Source organism: Mobula birostris, chromosome 20 (assembly GCF_030028105.1).
Source record: "Mobula birostris isolate sMobBir1 chromosome 20, sMobBir1.hap1, whole genome shotgun sequence".
Lineage (NCBI taxonomy): Eukaryota > Metazoa > Chordata > Chondrichthyes > Myliobatiformes > Myliobatidae > Mobula > Mobula birostris.
Window position 1 is genome coordinate 7,247,311 of NC_092389.1, and position 18,662 is coordinate 7,265,972.

At 42.3% G+C, this 18,662-nt stretch overlaps 1 protein-coding gene across 1 annotated transcript in view; it reads right to left on the reverse strand.

Moving 5' to 3' along the window:
* The window catches only part of LOC140212755 (carotenoid-cleaving dioxygenase, mitochondrial-like), a 58,932-nt gene extending 41,310 nt beyond the window's left edge, over nucleotides 1–17,622 (reverse strand). The window contains exon 1 of the mRNA XM_072283928.1: nucleotides 17,417–17,622. Coding sequence (XP_072140029.1) covers nucleotides 17,417–17,510 — 94 coding nt within the window. The 5' untranslated portion in view covers nucleotides 17,511–17,622. The remainder of the gene's footprint in view (nucleotides 1–17,416) is intronic.
* Nucleotides 17,623–18,662: the final 1,040 nt, after the last annotated feature.

Below are 18,662 nucleotides of genomic sequence, written 5' to 3' on the forward strand. Positions count from 1 at the left end.
AACCACAATCATCACAACCCCTACAGCCATATCTATCACAACCCTGGAGTGTACACCATTGGTCCATGTGACTTATCTACCTTTCAGTTTCTCAAGAACCTTCTCCCTAGTAATGGCAACTTCACACACTTCTGTCCCCTGACACCTGGAACTTCCAGCGTACTGTTAGTGTCTTCCACAGTGAAGACTGATGCAAAATACTTAATCAGTTCATCTGTCATTCCCTTGTCCCCCATTACTACCTCTCCAGCATCATTTTCCAGTGGTCTGATGTCCACTCTCACCTCTCTTTTACACTTTATGTTTCTGAAGAAACATTTGGTACCCTCTTTAATATTATTGACTTGCTTACCTTCATATTTGGTAATCTTTTCCTTTTTAATGACTTTTTTAGTTGCCTTCTGTTGGTGTTTAAAAGCTTCCCAATCCTCTAATTTCCCACTAATATTTGCTCCATTATATGCCTTCTCTTTGGCTTTTATGTCGGCTTTGACTTCTCTTGTTAGCCACAGTTGTGTCATCTTGCCTTTAGGATACCTCTTCCTCATCAGGATGTATATATCCTGTGCCTTCCAAATTGCTTCCAGAAATTCCAGCCATTGCTGCTCTGCCATCACCCCTGCCAGTGTTCTTTTCCTACCATTTTGGCCAGATTCTCTCTCAATAATATCTAAAGTTATATACATATTATTGAAGGGAATGGCCACAGGTGTACTCTTCACTGGTTGTGCATTTCCCCTCCCTCCCCTGACAGTCACCTAGTTACCTGCCTCCTGCAATCTTGGGGTCATGATCTCCCTGCAGCTCCTATCTGGCACCTCCTCATTCTCCTGTATGAGGCAAAGGTCATCAAGCTGCTGCTCCAGTTTCTTAATGCATTCTCTGAGGAGCTGCAGCTCGGTGCTCCTGGTGCAGTTGCGTTTATTCGGGGACTGGAGGTCTCCCAGAATTCCCATATCCCACACACAGTACAAAGCACTGCCTCTGGAGCATTTTCACTGCACTATGCCCCATCAGATGAGGAATGAAGAATTAAGAACAAAAAGAGAAACTTACCAGATACTTTACCTCACCCAAGCCTAATTTTGCCAAAGCCTGATGAGCCAAAGCCACTCTAAACACTGATCCACTCACAACAACGGCTGCTCCAAGAATGGCCACTCCACTTGCACTTGCATTATTTTTATTCACCCTTTCTAATGAATCCCCCTCAGTGACTGGTCGCTGTCCAAGTCTGAAAAACTGCCCTGAAGTTCTGTCTTTTTGATCTTAAGTGCGGACCTGATTGATAAGGTAGCTCTCTTCACGTACTCCCACACAGTGGTTAGTCTCAGTCCAACTCCAAAAAACTGCTGTGAAGTTCTGCCTTTTCAATCTTGAGTGCAGACCTGATTGAAAAGGTAGCTCTCTTCATGTACTTTTATACAGTAATTGGTCACAGTCCAACTCCTTATAACTCATACTCTTTGATCCAGGCAGCATCCTGATAAACCTCCTCTGTATCATCTTCAAAGCCGCTATATCTTTCCTGTAAAGGGGTGGCCAGAACTGTGGCCTAATCAAAGTTTTATAGGCTCATAAACTAATCCTACCTCCTCTCCAGATACCATCATTCACTAACACATTGGGGAAAATTAACAGTGGGCAATGAACCTACTAATCTGCATATTGTTGGCATACGGGAGGAAACCCATGCAGTCACAGGGAGAACAGGCAAATTCCACACAGACAGCACTTGAGGTCAGGATGGAACTAGATTATTGGAGGTGTGAGACAACAGTCCAATGGGTTGTGTTACTGTGCAGTATGACTTCCTGACTCTTATACTCAAGCCATAGCCAATGAAAACAAGCACACCATTCACCTCCTTTACTACACTACCTACTTGTGTAGCCAGTTTTAAGGAGCTTTGGGCTTGGACCCAAGATTCCTCTGTACATCTGTTAAGTGTCCTGTTATCAACTATATACCTTTACATTTGACACTCCAAAGTGTAACATCTCACATTTTCCTGGTTAAAACTCTATCGACCATTTATCCACACGTATTATTAACTGATCAACATCCTTTTGTATTCATTGACAAACTTTATAAAATTCATTGTAAGATACAGATTTTTTTAGAGTTAGAGTAGGATTTATTTACACAGTCCAGTGTGTTTTTTTTTTCATATCAAAAGCTCTGGGTCCTTAAGCACAAAGATTAAAAAAAGAAATAATGAAATACCTCAGAGACAGACAAACTTATTGATACATTTTGATAATTTAAACCTGATTATTTGAACCATTAAGATATTGTTAAGCACTTATTACATTGGTATGGGAATGGCAGTGACTATCAACCTTTATGCAGGAATACCAGTACCTTTTTATGCATAAGACCATAAGACATAAGAGCAGAATTAGGTCATTCGTCCCGTCGAGTCTACTCCGTCATTCAATCACAACTGATCCTTTTTTCCCTCCTCAACCCCACTCCCTGGCCTTCTCCCCATAACCTTTGATGCCATGGCCAATCAAGAACTTATCAATCTCTGCCTTAAATACACCCAATGACCTGGCCTCCACAGCTGCCTGTGCTAACAAATTCCACAAATTTACCACCCTCTGGCTAAAGAAATTTCTTCGCATCTCTGCATCTCTGTTTTAAATGGGCGCCCCTCTATCCTGAGATTGTGCCCTCTTGTCTCAGACTCCCCCGCCATGAGAAACATCCCTTCCACATCTACTCTGTCTGGTCCTTTCAGCATTTGGAAGGTTTCAACGAGATCTCCCCTCATCCTTCTAAATTACAGTGAGTACAGGCCCAGAACCATCAAACGTTCCTCATATGGTAACCATTTCATTCCTGGAATCATCCTTGTGAACCTCCTCTGAACCCTCTCCAAAGCCAGCACATCTTTTCTAAGATGAGGAGCCAAAACCTGTTCACAATACTCAAGCTGAGGCCTCACCAGTGTCTTATAAAGCCTCAGCATCACATCCTTGTTCTTATATTCTAGACCTCTTGAAATAACTACTAACATTGCATTTGTCTTCCTCACCACAAAATTAATCTGCAAGTTAACCTTTAAGATGCTTTGCACAAGGACTCCCAAGTCCCTTTGCCTCTCAGATTTTTGGATTTTCTCCTTGTTTAGAAAATAGTCTGCATATTTATTTCTACTACCAAAGTGCAAGACCATGCATTTTCCAACATTGTATTTCATTTGCCACTTTCTTGCCCATTCTCCTAATATGTCCAAGTCCTTCAGCAGCCTTCCTATTTCCTCAACACTACCTGCCCCTCCACCAATCTTCATATCATCTGTAAACTTGGCAACAAAGCCACCTATTCCATCATCTAAATCATTTACATACAGCATAAAAAGAAGCAGTTCCAACACCGACCAATCAGCCAATACTCATCCATGCTAGTAACTGTAATACCATGAGCTCCTAACTTGGTAAGCAGCCTCATGTGTGGCACCTTGTCAAAGGCCTTCTGAAAATCCAAATATACAACATCCCCTGCATCCCCTTTATCTATCCTACTTGTATTCTCAAAGAATTCCAATATGTTCATCAGGCAAGATTTTCCCTTAAGGAAACCATGCTGACTTTGTCCTATCTTGTCCTGTGTCACCAAGTACTCCATAACCTCATCCTTAACAATTAACTCCAACATCTTCCCAACCACTGATGTTAGGCTAACCAGTCTATAATTTCCTTTCTGCTGCCTCCTTCCTTTCTTTAAGAGTGGAATGACATTTGCAATTTTCCAGTCCTCTGGAACCATGCCAGAGTCCAGTGATTCTTGAAAGATCATTACTAATGCCCCCACAATCTCTACCGCAACCCCTTTCAGAACCCTAGGGTGCAGTTCATCTGGTCTGGGTGACCTATGTACCCTTTGGTCTTTCAGCTTTTTGAGCATCTTCTCCCTTGTAATAGTAACTGCACTCACTTCTCTTCCTTCACACCCTTCAACATCTGGCACACTGCTAGTGTCTTCCACAGAGAAGATTGATGCCATATACTCATTTAGTTTATCTGCCATCTCCTTGTCCCCCATTATTATTTCTCTGGCCTCAATTTCTAGTGGTCCTATGTCCATCTCATCTCTTTTTCACTTTTTATATACTTGAAAAAGCTTTTTCAATCCACCTTGATGTTGTTTGTTGGCTCGCTTTCATATTTCATCTTTTCCCTCCTATTGACACTTTTAGATGCATGTATGAGAGATGTAGCTGCATTACATATAATCCTCCAGGAAGAACAAGTTATTGAATGAATAAACTCTTCTCGAGCTTCCAGCTGGGTATAGATATCGATTTTAACCGATGTTTCAATAACAAGCTCTGCCGTCTTCATCAGGGATGATGCTTGTCTCTAGCTGTAGCTATGTCCCCCACCCCCATTCCAGATCTCCCTCTGGTGAAAACAGCCCACTGTCTACCCTGCCATGATCCCTCAGGACTCCTTATCTTCTTTGATAAGATCACACCCTCATTCTGCTAAGCACCAACAAAACATACAGTATATCTAATTTTTTCAGTGGTTACTAAGGAAGGCATATTGCAACTGTATTGGGCTTTGGTGTGATTACACCTGAAGCATTGTGTACAGCTTTGGTCTCCTTACCTAGGAAAGGATGTACCTGCCATGAAGTTCATCAAAGATTTCCTAGCGACAACCCTCTCATCCCGGAATTAGCCCAGTGCATTTCTTTCGGAGAGCCTCCAATGCCAGTATATCCTTTCTTTAAATAAGAGGACCAGGACACTGTACAGTACTCCAGATCGAGCCTCACCAGTACCCTGTGCAATTTTAACAATGTTTCTCTATCTCTAAGCTCCAGTTGCCTTGTGAAAAGGACAATGTGCCATTTGCTTTGGGAAATACTTGCTGCACATATCTGCTAATGCACAATTTATGCACATACATACAGGTCTTTCAGTACTTTGCTGAATTGTGATCTTTCTCCATTCAGGTAATAGTTTGTAATCAGCAATAGCTTGATATTTAGCCTCGAAGTGTGAGCAAATGCAACACAGAACGCATAAAGTCCATGAGCAGAACTCGGGTATGCATCTCTGCATCTTGTGCTGGAGATCAGGTTGCACTTTAGAGTTTGTTGTAGCTAGGCACCAGGGATACAATCAGGCTAGGCTTTTTAACAAGAGAGTTTGATCACAGGAGTAAGAAAGACTTATCGCAATTGTATAGGGCTTTGGTATGATCACACCTGAAGCATTGTGTGCAGCTTTGGTCTCCTTACCTAGGAAAGGATGTACTTGCCATGAGGTTCATCAAAAATGTCCTAGACTGGAGACAGCGATGGTGCATTGGAAGTGCGAGAAGAAATTGAGTCAACAGGCACTGTATTCTCTAGAGTTTAGATGAATGAGATGATTTCTGATCAAAACTTACAAAATTTTGCTGGACATGCTAGATACGGAGAGGATATTTCCCCCACTGAGGAAACTAGGTTAAGTGATAGTCCACTGAGCACCAAGGTGGGAAATGTTTTCACTGATAAATAGCAAAACTTTGGAACTATCTTAATTTAGAGGGCTCTGGAGACTCAGTTATGGCATTCACTCAAGATAGAATGAATAGATTTTCGGATTGTCAAGGAATCAGTGGATATAGGATAACCCTGGAAAATGGCATTGAGGTAGAAGGTCGGCCATAATCATGACAAATGGCCAAGTAGGCACAGAGGGCTGGATGGTCCCCCTCTTGCTCCTGATACTAATGTTCTTGGGCATGTAGCCAAAGCTATGAACCCAAACGCCATTAGTGTGTAGCTGGAACTGACGCCAGATTGCAGTCAAGACTACGGGCAAGAAGGGGACATGAAGCCAGGGAGGAAGCAATGGGGCAAGGGCATTGTTCTCAAGGAATTGACAACATCTGTAAACAGCAGCAGGAGTGCATCACCTCCCAAATTACTTCCCTGCAGATTAGATCCAGCAGTGTACTAAAACTTGTTGCTTTTATCTAGCAAAATCTTTGACTGTATTAATGGTTGCCTCAGGTTCCCACACTTGAGTACATTAATATTTTGAAATAACTAAAAATAAATTACTGTACTTTCTCACACAAACTAAACTGCTCACAGAAAATTTTAAGTTTGCAATATTGCAGGTAAATTTTAGCTGATACTTTAACCTAACTTGTGCAAAGTCATTTTCTGCATTTTTCTGCTTGCGTTATGAGTTAAAACTTTGAAAGGTCTTTATATTGTGTATGAAAGAGATACTGTATTATTGATTAAACAATCCTACCCATTGCAACCCAATCCTACCCAAAGTTCAAACACTTCTTTGTATCTGGACAATCATGAGATTGAATAGTACCTGTGTCACTTCAACAGACCAGAGTCCCAAACTTCATTTTTTTTCTACATATGCACAAAAAGCACTAACTAATTTTAAATCCTGAGATCAACATTATCAGACATCCCACCTCTCCTGGAAGTTCCGGGAGTCTCCCGCATATTAATAGTGGCTCCCTGATGCCCGCAAATTATATACAATATCACGGAAACCAATTTTTTTGAGAGCGAGCGAGAGAAAAGCAAGAGAGGGCGCGAGAGCGACCACGAGAGAGAGCACGAGCGAGAGAGCGTGCAAGCGAGAAAGCAAACGAGAGCGCGCGAGCAAGAGAGAAAGCAAGCGACAGCGCTTGAGAGCGTGCGAGCGACCGAGAGAGAGAGCGCGCGTGCGAGAGCACGCCATGGCAGAGTGTTTTAAAAAAAACGTATGCCACCCCAGACTACCCTAAAGAGTAACCCTGCCTAATAGGGGTCAAAATAATGACAGTGTTGCTCGCTGCACTGTTTGCAACAGTGACTTTTCTATTGCCCATGGTGGGTTAAGTGTAAAAGACATGTTGAGGTGAGTTTAACAGGTGTCATTTGTTCATTAGCATAGCTAACGTTATTTAAACTAGCTGGCCAGCTGCTAAGGAGCTACTCTATTACAGACATCACACCTCTCCCGGAAGTCTCCCGCTACCTCCCTGAAATGAGTTTTTGCAGGATGGGATGTCTGCATTATTCTGCGGGAAAATGGCAGATTAGAAATCGCACATTTTCCTGCAGGAGCACCCGTGCTCCACCCGAGGGCGCTCCAAACACAGTAAACATATTCAAACTGCCTGAAATAATCTACGGGGCATAAAAATCACCTGACCCTGCCTTCACCCCTATCAGTCCCAGCTCCATCAGAAGGAGGAAAGTGCCTGGCACAATGATCAACATGTACAAATTTAGAAGAACTGGGACATGTCTACTTTTCATTACTACCATCGAGGAGGAGATACGGGAGCCTGAAGACCCACACTCAATGATTCAGAAACAGCCCCTTCCCCTCCACCATCAGCTTTCTCAACGGTCTATGAACGCTACTTTGTTATTACTTTTTTCCCACTATTTATTTATTTTTCTGATTTATAGATTTTTATGTCCTTGCACTGTACTGGTACTGCAAAACAATAATTTCACTTCATATGTCAAATGTAATGATTCTGATTGTGCTTTTGTCAGTGCATCATTTTCTTCTATTGCACCTTTAACCTCTCGTCACCAGAGTCAGCCAACACCATCTCAGTCCAAAAAATAAACTCGATTCCAAAGACATCGAAATCTTCTGACTAGCTGGTATCTGGCCCCAGTTCTCGAGGCACACAGACTGAGAGTGCAACACTGTAGAAGCAACTTCCTCATGAAATCAGTGGGTCTAGAAGCAAACAGCCGTTGTACATCAGGAGACACAATCTATGAAGCAGCTGCTGACACGTCCAGCACCATTTCGATGAGGTTTGGCAACACCAGCACCAGGGATTATGCTGGGTGCAGACTATCGGGATAAAACAACTTGGGGTGAAGAAATGTAGAATTGATGATTACTAGTCAGATTCTTAGTAGATTATATAGTTATTAAAATGTGCCCCTGCAAGTAAGGTAATGGGAACAATTTAAAGAATGTTCCTAGCCCTGTAACATTTTGTTCTCAGTTTTTGTAAGCATGTAATTTGAACCTCAAGCTCGTGCAAACAATAAAAAATGTAAGAGCTTCGAGGTGCAATTCACGTTTAAAATTTCATGATAGTTTCTGTTGATTCATTAATATTATCGGTGTAAATAAGCAGGATATCGATTTCCACGGTAAATGTCAGTATTTTAACAGAAATCATTGACATGAGTTTAATTACAGTTGAATAACTTTATTAACATAGAAACATAGAAAACCTACAGCACAATACAGGCCTTTTGACCCACAAAGTTGTGCTGAACATGTCCCTACCTTAGAAATTACTAGGGTTACCCATAGCCCTCTATTTTTCTAAATTATTAGTTGAAGTATAATTTATACTGTATGATCTATACACATGGCAAGAAATGCTTTCTTAATGGGCGCACTGCTATAAACTCCTATAGCCCAAAGCCTCATCGTTACTGAAGCAGTAATACTTTAATTTTTTTTATGTGCAAAGGAGAAAGGTCTACACCCTACCACCAGCTATGGGATAGGATGTAGACCTTTCCCTCATCAAAGGCAGTCAAGGCTTGAATGGGGAATGTTTGGATCTGAGAATCAGTGTGTGACGGGGTCCTGAATTACCCCTATGAACTGTGCTTTTGAAAAGAGAGAGAGTTATTTAACACCGACATGTTGTTTTTAAAAGAGAGAAAGAGAGACGAAGACTAACTGTTGGACTGTCACTTTAAGGCACTGGAAGTAACTTTTGGATTTCTGCTGAGTTGGAGACAGCACCGAGCAGCTCGTAAGTTGCTATGGTGACTGAGGGCGTTATTTGATGGACACTCGATGTTATGATTTTCAGCAGTGTGTTGATACTTCTCAAGGACAGTTTGCCTGCTTGTGATTTTCTTACACAGAGAGAGGAAGGAGGAGTTATTTGAATGACAGCTGAAATTCAGTATGGTAAGATAAAATAGGTCAGATGATACAGACCTCAGACACATGTTCTGGACACTGAATGAGCATTGTTGTGCCCGCAGAAAAAGTGGGTTTTGGAGGATCGATCAGGTGGATCGATCCATCGCTCTTGCAGTGGAAAGAGGAAAGGGGTTGACTGGTGGGGAGTTGTCCATGTGTCCACCCTGGCCTGGGGGATAGCTCCACCACAGAAAACCAGTCCCCTTTGTTAAAGTTACAGTTGGTGACCTTTAAAGGATTTCGAAGAACAATGAGGAGATTAACGGCGTCAGCGCACCTGAAGACTCAAATCTCTCCCTCTCTCTCTCCATCACTACTCAACTCAATACCACAAACTGAACTGAACAAACTTTATCTTCTCTATAAGACAATAAGACATAGGAGCTGAATTAGGCCATTTGGCCCATCACATCTGCTCTGCCATCCAATTATGGCTGATACTTTTTTCCCCTCCTCAGTCCCATTCCCCAACCTTCTCCCTGTAACCTTTGATGCCATAGTCAATCAAGAACCTATCAATTTCCACTTTAAATACACCCAATGACCTGGCCTGCACAGCTGCCTGTGGTAACAAATTCCACAAATTTACTACCCTGTGGCTGAAGAAATTTCTCCACATCTTTGTTTTAAATGGATGCCCCTCCATCCTGAGGCTGTGCTCTCTTTTCCTAGACACCTCCACCATGAGAAACATCCTTTCCACATCTACTCTGTCTAGGCTTTTCAACATTCAAAAGGTTTCAATGAGATCTCCCCTCATCCTTTTAAATTGCAGTGAGTACAGGCCCTCAAATGCTTCCTCATATGGTAACCCTTTCACTCCTGGAATCATCCTTGTGAACCTCCTCTGAACCCTCTCCAATGCCAGTACATCTTTTCTTAGATAAGGAGCCCAAACCTGTTCACAATACTCAAGGTGAGGCTTTACAGATGACGTAAGTTGTTTGAGGAGTAAATAGATTAATCATTCAGCGCAATAATACACTTCCCCCACCCTGCACTTCTAATAATATTTTTGCATTTAGTCCAGTTAACACTTTAGCTCATGGTAAGGCATTCTAGAACAGCAGGACTATTAAATATTAAAACATATTGGCCAGAGTGTTCTTTGAGATGATCATTGCCATTGTAACTTCTAGTGGTGGAAATGTTACTTTCTACTTATCAGCCAGTACTGGACAGAGGGAGCAGTGCCGCAAGACATGAGAGACTGCATCGTCGTCATATATAAGAACAAAGGGAACAGAAGCGACTGTAACAGCTACAGGGGAATCTCCTTGCTGAGCATCGTTGGGAAGGTCTTCGCCCGCGTGGTCCTGAACAGACTGCAGAAAATAGCCAAAAGGGTATATCCCGAGTCTCAGTGCGGTTTCAGGTCGGAACGCCCCACAATCGACATGATCTTCTCCCTCTGACAGCTACAAGAGAAATGCAGAGAGCAAAGACAACCACTCTACATCACTTTCATTGACCTTACGAAGGCCTTCGATCTCGTGAGCAGAGACGGCCTGTACAAAATCCTCGCCAGGATTGGTTGTCCCCCGAGGCTCCTCAGGATAGTTCAGTCGTTCCACACAGACGTGAAGGGTGTCGTTCAGTTCGATGGCTCTTCTTCGGAGGCCTTCAACATCACAGCATTGTGAAGCAGGGCTGTGTGCTTGCCCCCACCCTGTTTGGCATCTTCTTTGCAGTCATGCTGAAGCATGCCTTTGGAACATCAACTGATGGTGTCTACCTCCACACCAGATCGGACGGGAGGCTGTTCAGTCTGTCCCGGTTGAGGGGGAAAACCAAGGTTCGTGAAGTACTCATCAGGGACATGTTCGCAGACGACGTGGCACTGGCAACACACTCTGAAGAGCAACTGCAACGCCTCATGGACAGCTTCCCAAGAGCCTGCCAGGACTTCAGCTTGACCATCAGCCTGAAGAAGACCAATGTGTTGGGCCAAGGCGTTGACACCCCCCTGCCATTACCATCAACAACTATGAGCTGGAGATAGTTCACAAGTTTACATACCTTGGCTCCACCATCACGGACAGCCTCTCCCTAGACCCCGAGATCAACAGACGGATCGGACGAGCAGCCTCAACATTTGCCAGGCTGACAAAGAGAGTCTGGGACAACAGAAAGTTGACGACGCACACCAAAGTTGCAGTCTACAGGGCCTGTGTCCTCAGCACTCTGCTTTACGGCAGCGAGACCTGGAGCCTCTACTACAGACAAGAGCGGTGTCTCAACGTCTTCCACCTTCGCAGCCTGAGACGCATCCTGGACATCACGTGGACCGACCGAGTCACCAACAATGAGGTCCTGGCCCGCGCCCAGATACCCAGCCTCTTCACCCTGCTCCAACAACGCCGTCTCCGCTGGCTGGGCCATGTACACCGCATGTTCAGACAGGAGGATCCCGAAAGACCTGCTGTACGGGGAACTGGCCTCTGGCAAGACAGCACAACACACCCCATCTTCGTTTCAAAGACGTTTGCAAGAGAGACATGAAGTCACTGAAAATGAACATCGAGAGGTGGGAGGACATTGAAAGTGATCGCTCTCACTGGAGGCTGGAACTACGCAGAGGTCTAAAAAGAGGAGAAGAGAAGCTGAGGCTTGCTGCTGAAGAAAAGTGCACTCGTCGGAAAAACAGCACCAAGACAACACTGGAGGACAGTGCCTTCAAGTGCAGTTGCTGCAGCCGAGACTGTCACTCCCGTGTGGGAATCTACAGCCACAACAGACGCTGCTCTAACACAGACTGAAGCAAGACTTTCCAGGCGCAGATCCATGGTCTCGTGAGACTAACGGATGCCACCACCACTTATCAGCTCAAGACAAAGTTCTGCTGGAAGTGGGTACAGATCTCATCATTATTAGAGGAGCTGCAATGGAACCAAGTTTGAGAAAGCACTTAACTTGTGATGAAGGAATGTCACTAAAACAGATCGAGTTGATTGAGCCTTATTCACTTCACTATAAAATTCCCACAGGGATCACCAAGGACTGAGATGATTCTCCTTCAAACAAATATAACTATCTTGCTCTCTGTTAGCTATCTTTATTTCCCCACATTGCACTGCAGCCTTATGCACCATACACTTTCCAAAACTACGTAGTCATAGAACACTACCACACAGAAAAAGGCTCTTTGGCCCATCTATTTCATGCTGAACTGTTATCCCGTCTAGTCCCATCAACCCTCATCTGCACCATCGCCATTCCACTCATCCACATACCTATCTAAACTTATGTTAAATATTGCAATTCAATCTGCATCCACCACTTCCGCTGGCCGTTTGTTCCACACCTGCACCACCCTCTGAGTGAAGAAGTCCCCCATCATGTTTCCCTTAAATAGTTCACCTTTCACCCTTAACCAATGCCCTCTAGTTGTAGTCTCACCCAACCTCAGTGGAAAAAGCCTGCATGCATTTACCCAATCTATACCCCTCAGAATTTTATATACCTCTATCAAATCTCCCTTCTTACACTCTGGGGAATAAACTCCTAACCTATTCAACCTTTCCCTGTAACCCAGGTCCTCAAGCCCCAGCAATATTCCTGTAAACTTTCTCTGTACTCTTTCAATCTTATTGACATCTTTCCTGTAGGAATTGCACACAGTACTACAAATTTGGTCTCACCAACATCTTCAATGTAACATCCCATCTCCTGTAGTCAACACTCTGATTTATGAAGGCCAATGTGCAAAAAGCTCTCTATACGACCTTATCTACTAGTGTTGCCACTTTCAATGAATTTTGGAACTGTATTCCCAGATCACTTTTTTTTTCTACCACACATCTCAGTGCCTACCATATGCAAGTCTTATGCTGGATTGTCCTGCCAAAGTGCAACACTTCACACTAGTCTGAATTAAATTCTATCTGCTACTTTTCAGTTCATTTCACCAGATCCTGCTGCATGCTTTGATAGTCTTCCTCGCTGTCCACAATGCCCCCAATCTTGGTGTCATCTGCAAATTTGCTGATCCAGTTTACCATGTTATAAGACAATAAAACCATAAGATATAGGAGCAGAATTGGGCCATTTGGCCCATTGAGTTTGCTATGCTATTTCATCATGACTGATCCATTTTTCTTCTCACCCCCAATCTCCTGCCTTCCCCATATCCCTTTGTGCCCTGACCAGTCAAGAACCTATAAACCTCTGCCTTAAATATACATAAAGATTTGGCCTCTAAACCACCTGTGGCAATGAATTCCACAGATCCACCACTCTTTGGCTAAAGAAATTCCTCCTCATCTACATTCTAAAATGATGTCCCTCTATTCTGAGGTCTGTCCTCTTGTCCTAGACTCTCCTACCACAGGAAACATCCTGTCCACACCCACTATATTGAGCTCTTTCAACATGCAGTACGTTTCAATTAGGTCACCCTACATTCTTCTGAATTCCAGTGAACACAGGCCCAGAACCATCAAACACTTTTCATATGACAAGCAGTTCAATCCTGCAATCATTTTCATGAACCTCATTTGAACCCTCTCCAGTTTCAGCATATCCTTTCTAAAATAAGGGACCCAAAACTGCGCACTACACTCTAAGTGAGGCCTCACCAGTGCTTTATAAAGTCTCAATATTATATCCTTGCTTTTATATTCTAGTCCTCTTGAAATGAATGCTAACATCACATTTGCCTTCCTGACCACAGACTCAAACTGAAAATTAGCATTTAGGAAATCCTGCACAAGGACTCCCAAGTCCCTTTGCGCCTCAGTTTTTTAATATTTTCTTTCTATTTAGAAAAAAGCCATCCCTTTCATTTCTACCAAAGTGCATGACATACACTTCCCGATACTGTATTCCATCTGCCACTTCTTTGCTCATTCTCCTAATCTATCTAGGTCCTTCTGTAACCTCTTTACCTCCTCAAAACTACCTTCCCCTCTACCTATCTTCGTAACGTCTGCAAACTTTGCAACAAAGCAAATTACATCATCCAAATCAATAACATATAACGTAAATCGGTCCCAACACAGATCCCTTTGGAACACCATTAGTCACCAGCATCCAACCAGAAAAGGCTCCCTTTATTCCCACCTTCTGCCTCCTGCCAGTCATCCACTGTTTTATCCATGCTAGAATCTTCCCTGTAATACCATTGGGCTTGTAGCTTGTTAATTGGATGTTAAGCAGCCTAATCATTTATAGATATGACAAACAAAATGAACTTATCACTGATCCTTGTGGCACACCACTAGTCACAGGCCTTCAGTAAGAGAGACAACCAGTCTATGGTTTCTCCTGCTAAGCTAATGTTGAATCCAATTTACTACTTCATCCAGAATGCCAAGTGACTGGACCTTACGGACCAGCCGCTCATGCGGGACTTTGTCAAAGGACTTGCCAATAGATGTGGTCCAAGAGGACAACATCCATTGCCTTGATTTCATCAATTTTCCTTGTAACTTCCTCAAAAAAACTCTATAAAATTGGTTAAACACAACCTACCACACACAAAGCCATGTTGACTATCCCTAATCAAGCCTGCTGAAGGGCCTTGGCTTGAAATGTCAACTGTACTCTTTTCCATAGATGCTACCTGGCCTGCTGAGTTCCTTCAGCATTTTGTGTGTGTTGCTTGTATATCCAAATACTTATATATCCAGTCCCTTAGAATACTCTCCAATAATGTACCCACTACTGCTGCCAGGCTCACCAGCCTTTAACTTCCCAGCCTATTCTAAGAGTCTTTCTTGATCAACAGAACAACATTATCTATCCTCCAGTCGTTTTGCACTTAATCCTTAGCTAAGAATGTTTTAAATACCTCTGCCAGAGCTCCTGCAATTTCTGCACTAGCTTTCTGCAAGAACCTAGGGAATACCTTGTCAGGACCTGGGGATGTATCCACCCTAATTTGCCTCTAGCTAGCCAGCACCTGTAATCCAGATACAGTCCATGGCCTCACTACTGTTTTGCCTCAGTCTAGACAGTGTTGATCTCTTGAGTAAATACCGATGCAAAATATTCAATTTAAAATCTCCTCCACCTCTCTTGGCTCCATGCTGATCTACAAGTGGATCAATTTTGTCCCTTGCTATCCCTTTGCTCTTTATGTATCTGTAGAAGCCCTTGGATTCTCCTTCACCTTGTTTGTCAGAGCGACCTCATGCCTTCTTTTAACCCTCCTGATTTCTTTCTTAAGTGTTCTCTTGCATTTCTTATACTCCTCAAGTACCTCATTTGTTCCTTGCTGCTTATACTTGCTATGCACCTTCTTCTTCTTAACCAGGCCCTCAATACTCCTTGAAAACCTTGCCTTTTATTCTAATAGGAACATACAAACTATGTACTCTCAATATTTCACTATTAAGGGCCTCCCACTTACCAAGAATCCCTTTGCCTGAAAACAACCTATTCCAGTCCACACCTGCCAGATCATTTATGATGCCATCAAAATTGGCCTTTCTCCAATTTAGAACCTCAGCCAGACCTATCCTTCTCCATAATTATCTTGAAAATGAAATTATGATCATTAGATCCAAAGTGTTCCCCTACGTACACTTCCGTCACCTGCCTTGTCTTGTTCCCTAATATGAGGTCCAGTATCATGCTCTCTCCAGTTTGAACTTCTATATATTAAGGAATTTTTCCTGAATACATTTGACAAACTCTATTCCATCCAGTCCTTTTACAGCATGGGAGTCCCAGTCAATATGTGGAAAGTTAAAATCACCTACTATCACAACTTTATTTTCTTGCAAATGTCTGCTATCTCTCCCCAAATTTGCTGCTCTAAATCCCACCGACTACTGAGAGGTTGACAATATAACCCCATTAACATGGTCATCTCTTTCTTATTCCTCAATTCCACCCATATAGCCTCAGTAGCTGAGTCCTCCAATCTGTCCTGTCTGAGCACTGCTGTGACATTTTCTCTGGCAAGTAATGCCATTCCTCCCCCATTTAATAGCTTCCCCTCTATTTGGTCAGAAACAACCCGGAATATTGTGCTGCCAGTTCTGCCCTTCCTGCAACCAACTCTCATTAATGGATGCAATATCATAAATCTACATGCTGGTCTATATTCTAAGTTCTCCCTCCTTACTACAATACTGGGTGTATTGAAATATACATGACTCAGAGCACTAGTCCCACATGTAGACTTAACATCTACTTTCCTCCAGAACCACCCCACTAGCTGCCCTGGCACTCTGGTTCCCATCCCCCTGCAACTCTAATTTAAACTCCCCGGAGCAGCACTAGCAAATCTTCCTGTAAAGATATTGGTCCCCCTTCAGTTCAGGTGCAAGCTGTCCCATTTGTACAGGTCCCATCTTCCTTGGATAAGAGCCCAATGATCTAACAGTCTGAAGCCTTCCCTCCTGTACTATCAGCTTAGCCACATGTTCATCTGCAACATCTCCAGAGTCTAAATCTGGATTAAGCATTCAAAGATCTTTTATAGTTTCAACATTACTGTTTGAACTTTTTTATTACAATCATCAAGATTAAATTTGGAATTGTATTGATGTTTATGGACTTATCAACTAGTCTTCAGTGAGCTACTGCTTTTCTGTAGCTTATTTCCATTTAGGATGATCTACAAGTTTGTCTAATTAAACTTAGAGAAAACACAACTTGTTGGTTCACATTATTGCACATAACCATTTCCATGTCTGGTCCCTGTATCAGTTTGCAGGATGAGTCTTGATATCCACAATTTGAACATATCTCCTGCTCATGGAACTCTTAATTTCACCTCCACTACCTCACCAATTTCCACCCCTACTTCAGTTCTATTTAAACTTCATGCAGGCTTCTGTCACTCAGAAACTTGGCCACTGTAATCGATTCCTGACTATAAAGATTCTCTACTCTTCATAAATTCTACATGGAGTCCTGTAATACCTCATCCTTATATCTATTTATAGATAGTCTTATTCTTCTTTTTCACTAATTTCATTCAACCCAACAACTAATGCCGCCCCAAACCACCATTCTGATTTGAACTTTATGCTCCACAATTACGACCATCAAATAAAGCTCTATCTAGAAATACATTTTCTGATTTCTATCCACGCCCCCAATTCCATCACCACTGAACGGCTCCTTTTAGAGGCTTTACGTCCATAGTTTATGAACTAGTTTTAAGGACATGGCGAGTCCCCTCCTTATAAAGGCTTTAAATAACGCAATTTTTTTTTTGTTGGGTTTAACAGTCATTCTTGCTATAACTTTCAAGCCATAGTACCTATCTGTTTGCCACCAAGAACGTGCAACAACTAACTTCCTTAACCAATTTACTACCCATTTTTTTTAAAAAATCCAAGCACAAGCGTCTGCCGTATCGCCGTTTCACTGGAGAATTTCAATAAAGCAAAACTCTCACTTCCGCATTATAAGCATGATTACACTACAAACAAAATTCCGCATAATATATAATACCAATAAATATTTTTGTAAGCATTTTCCAAAACCGCAATGTTGAGAATTTCTAACCTGGAACAACCTTTAATGCCGTGGTAGTAAAATTCATAATGTCTTCCATTACGATCCAAAACAATTGCAGTGACAGTTTCACCAAGGCAATCATTATTCCGTGAAGCTATGAAGACTTTTTTTTGAAAATTCTTGACGAATACTCGACGCAAGTCGTTCTGTTTTAATTAGGTTTCACTGCGACAAGATTACTACCAGCAGTTGCTCGAAGCTTACTTAACAGCAACGTCAAAATAAAAGCCAGACGCGTCCTTTAGCGTAAGCGGTAGTGAAAGAAATGTCTGGCACAGAGTCAAATAAATAAGGTTATTGAAATGTTTGGTCTATTACACGGGATTTTAGCATCAAACACAGCCAGACATGTACTACTGAAGTGGACTGCACCATAAAAGAGATGAGACCCTGATTCTAGCTGGAATAATGAATGGGGTCCGAGTTGAAAGGACTTCCTTTAAAATCAAACAATGGACAGGGCGGGGATGGGAAGAAGCAGAATAGCAGACAGGCTCAATTCACTTTGAAATCATATTGAAACTCATAACAAAAACCAGAATACAAAAATATAAATAATCCAAATGTGTATGGTATAAGAATTAATATACACCAGATATAAATAGGACAAACAGAAAGTAAACCCTAACGTTCTGAAAAAGGTTAGGAAACCACCCATCAGTGCATAATTGGAGAATATTAACTCTGAACCAAATTAGAGCTCACTACACAAATACAGACAGCTTAAAGAGCTTGTGTATTTGGGACATGCAGTTAAACCATCATAAATAACCCAGATGAAATGAAGAACAACAAACACTGCAAAACCCTGGCTGGGTAGTCACAGATACCCTGACATCATCCAAGGAGTAATATATATAAGTGGCAAAGGAAAATGAAATAGATATAATTGTTATTGTGTAAAATTTTAATTTTCATAGACTGGAGGATAAGAAATGGCTCAAGTAGGAAAAGGAATGGTCTAGAAATCAGAATGCATGAGAAAGGGCTGTTGGTGGAGTTGGTGAGATGGTAGGGAGGGGCATGTTGTATGCATTCAGTATGAGTAAAGCATTACTGATAAAATTAAAATATGACAATGTCCAGAATGGCTGAATAAGACCATAAGGTATAGAAGCAGAATTAGGCCATTTGGCCCATTGGGTCTGTTGTTTCATTTCACCATTCAATAGCTTTCAATGAGATCCCCCTTCATTCTTCTGAATTCTAGTGAATACAGGCCCTGAACCATCAA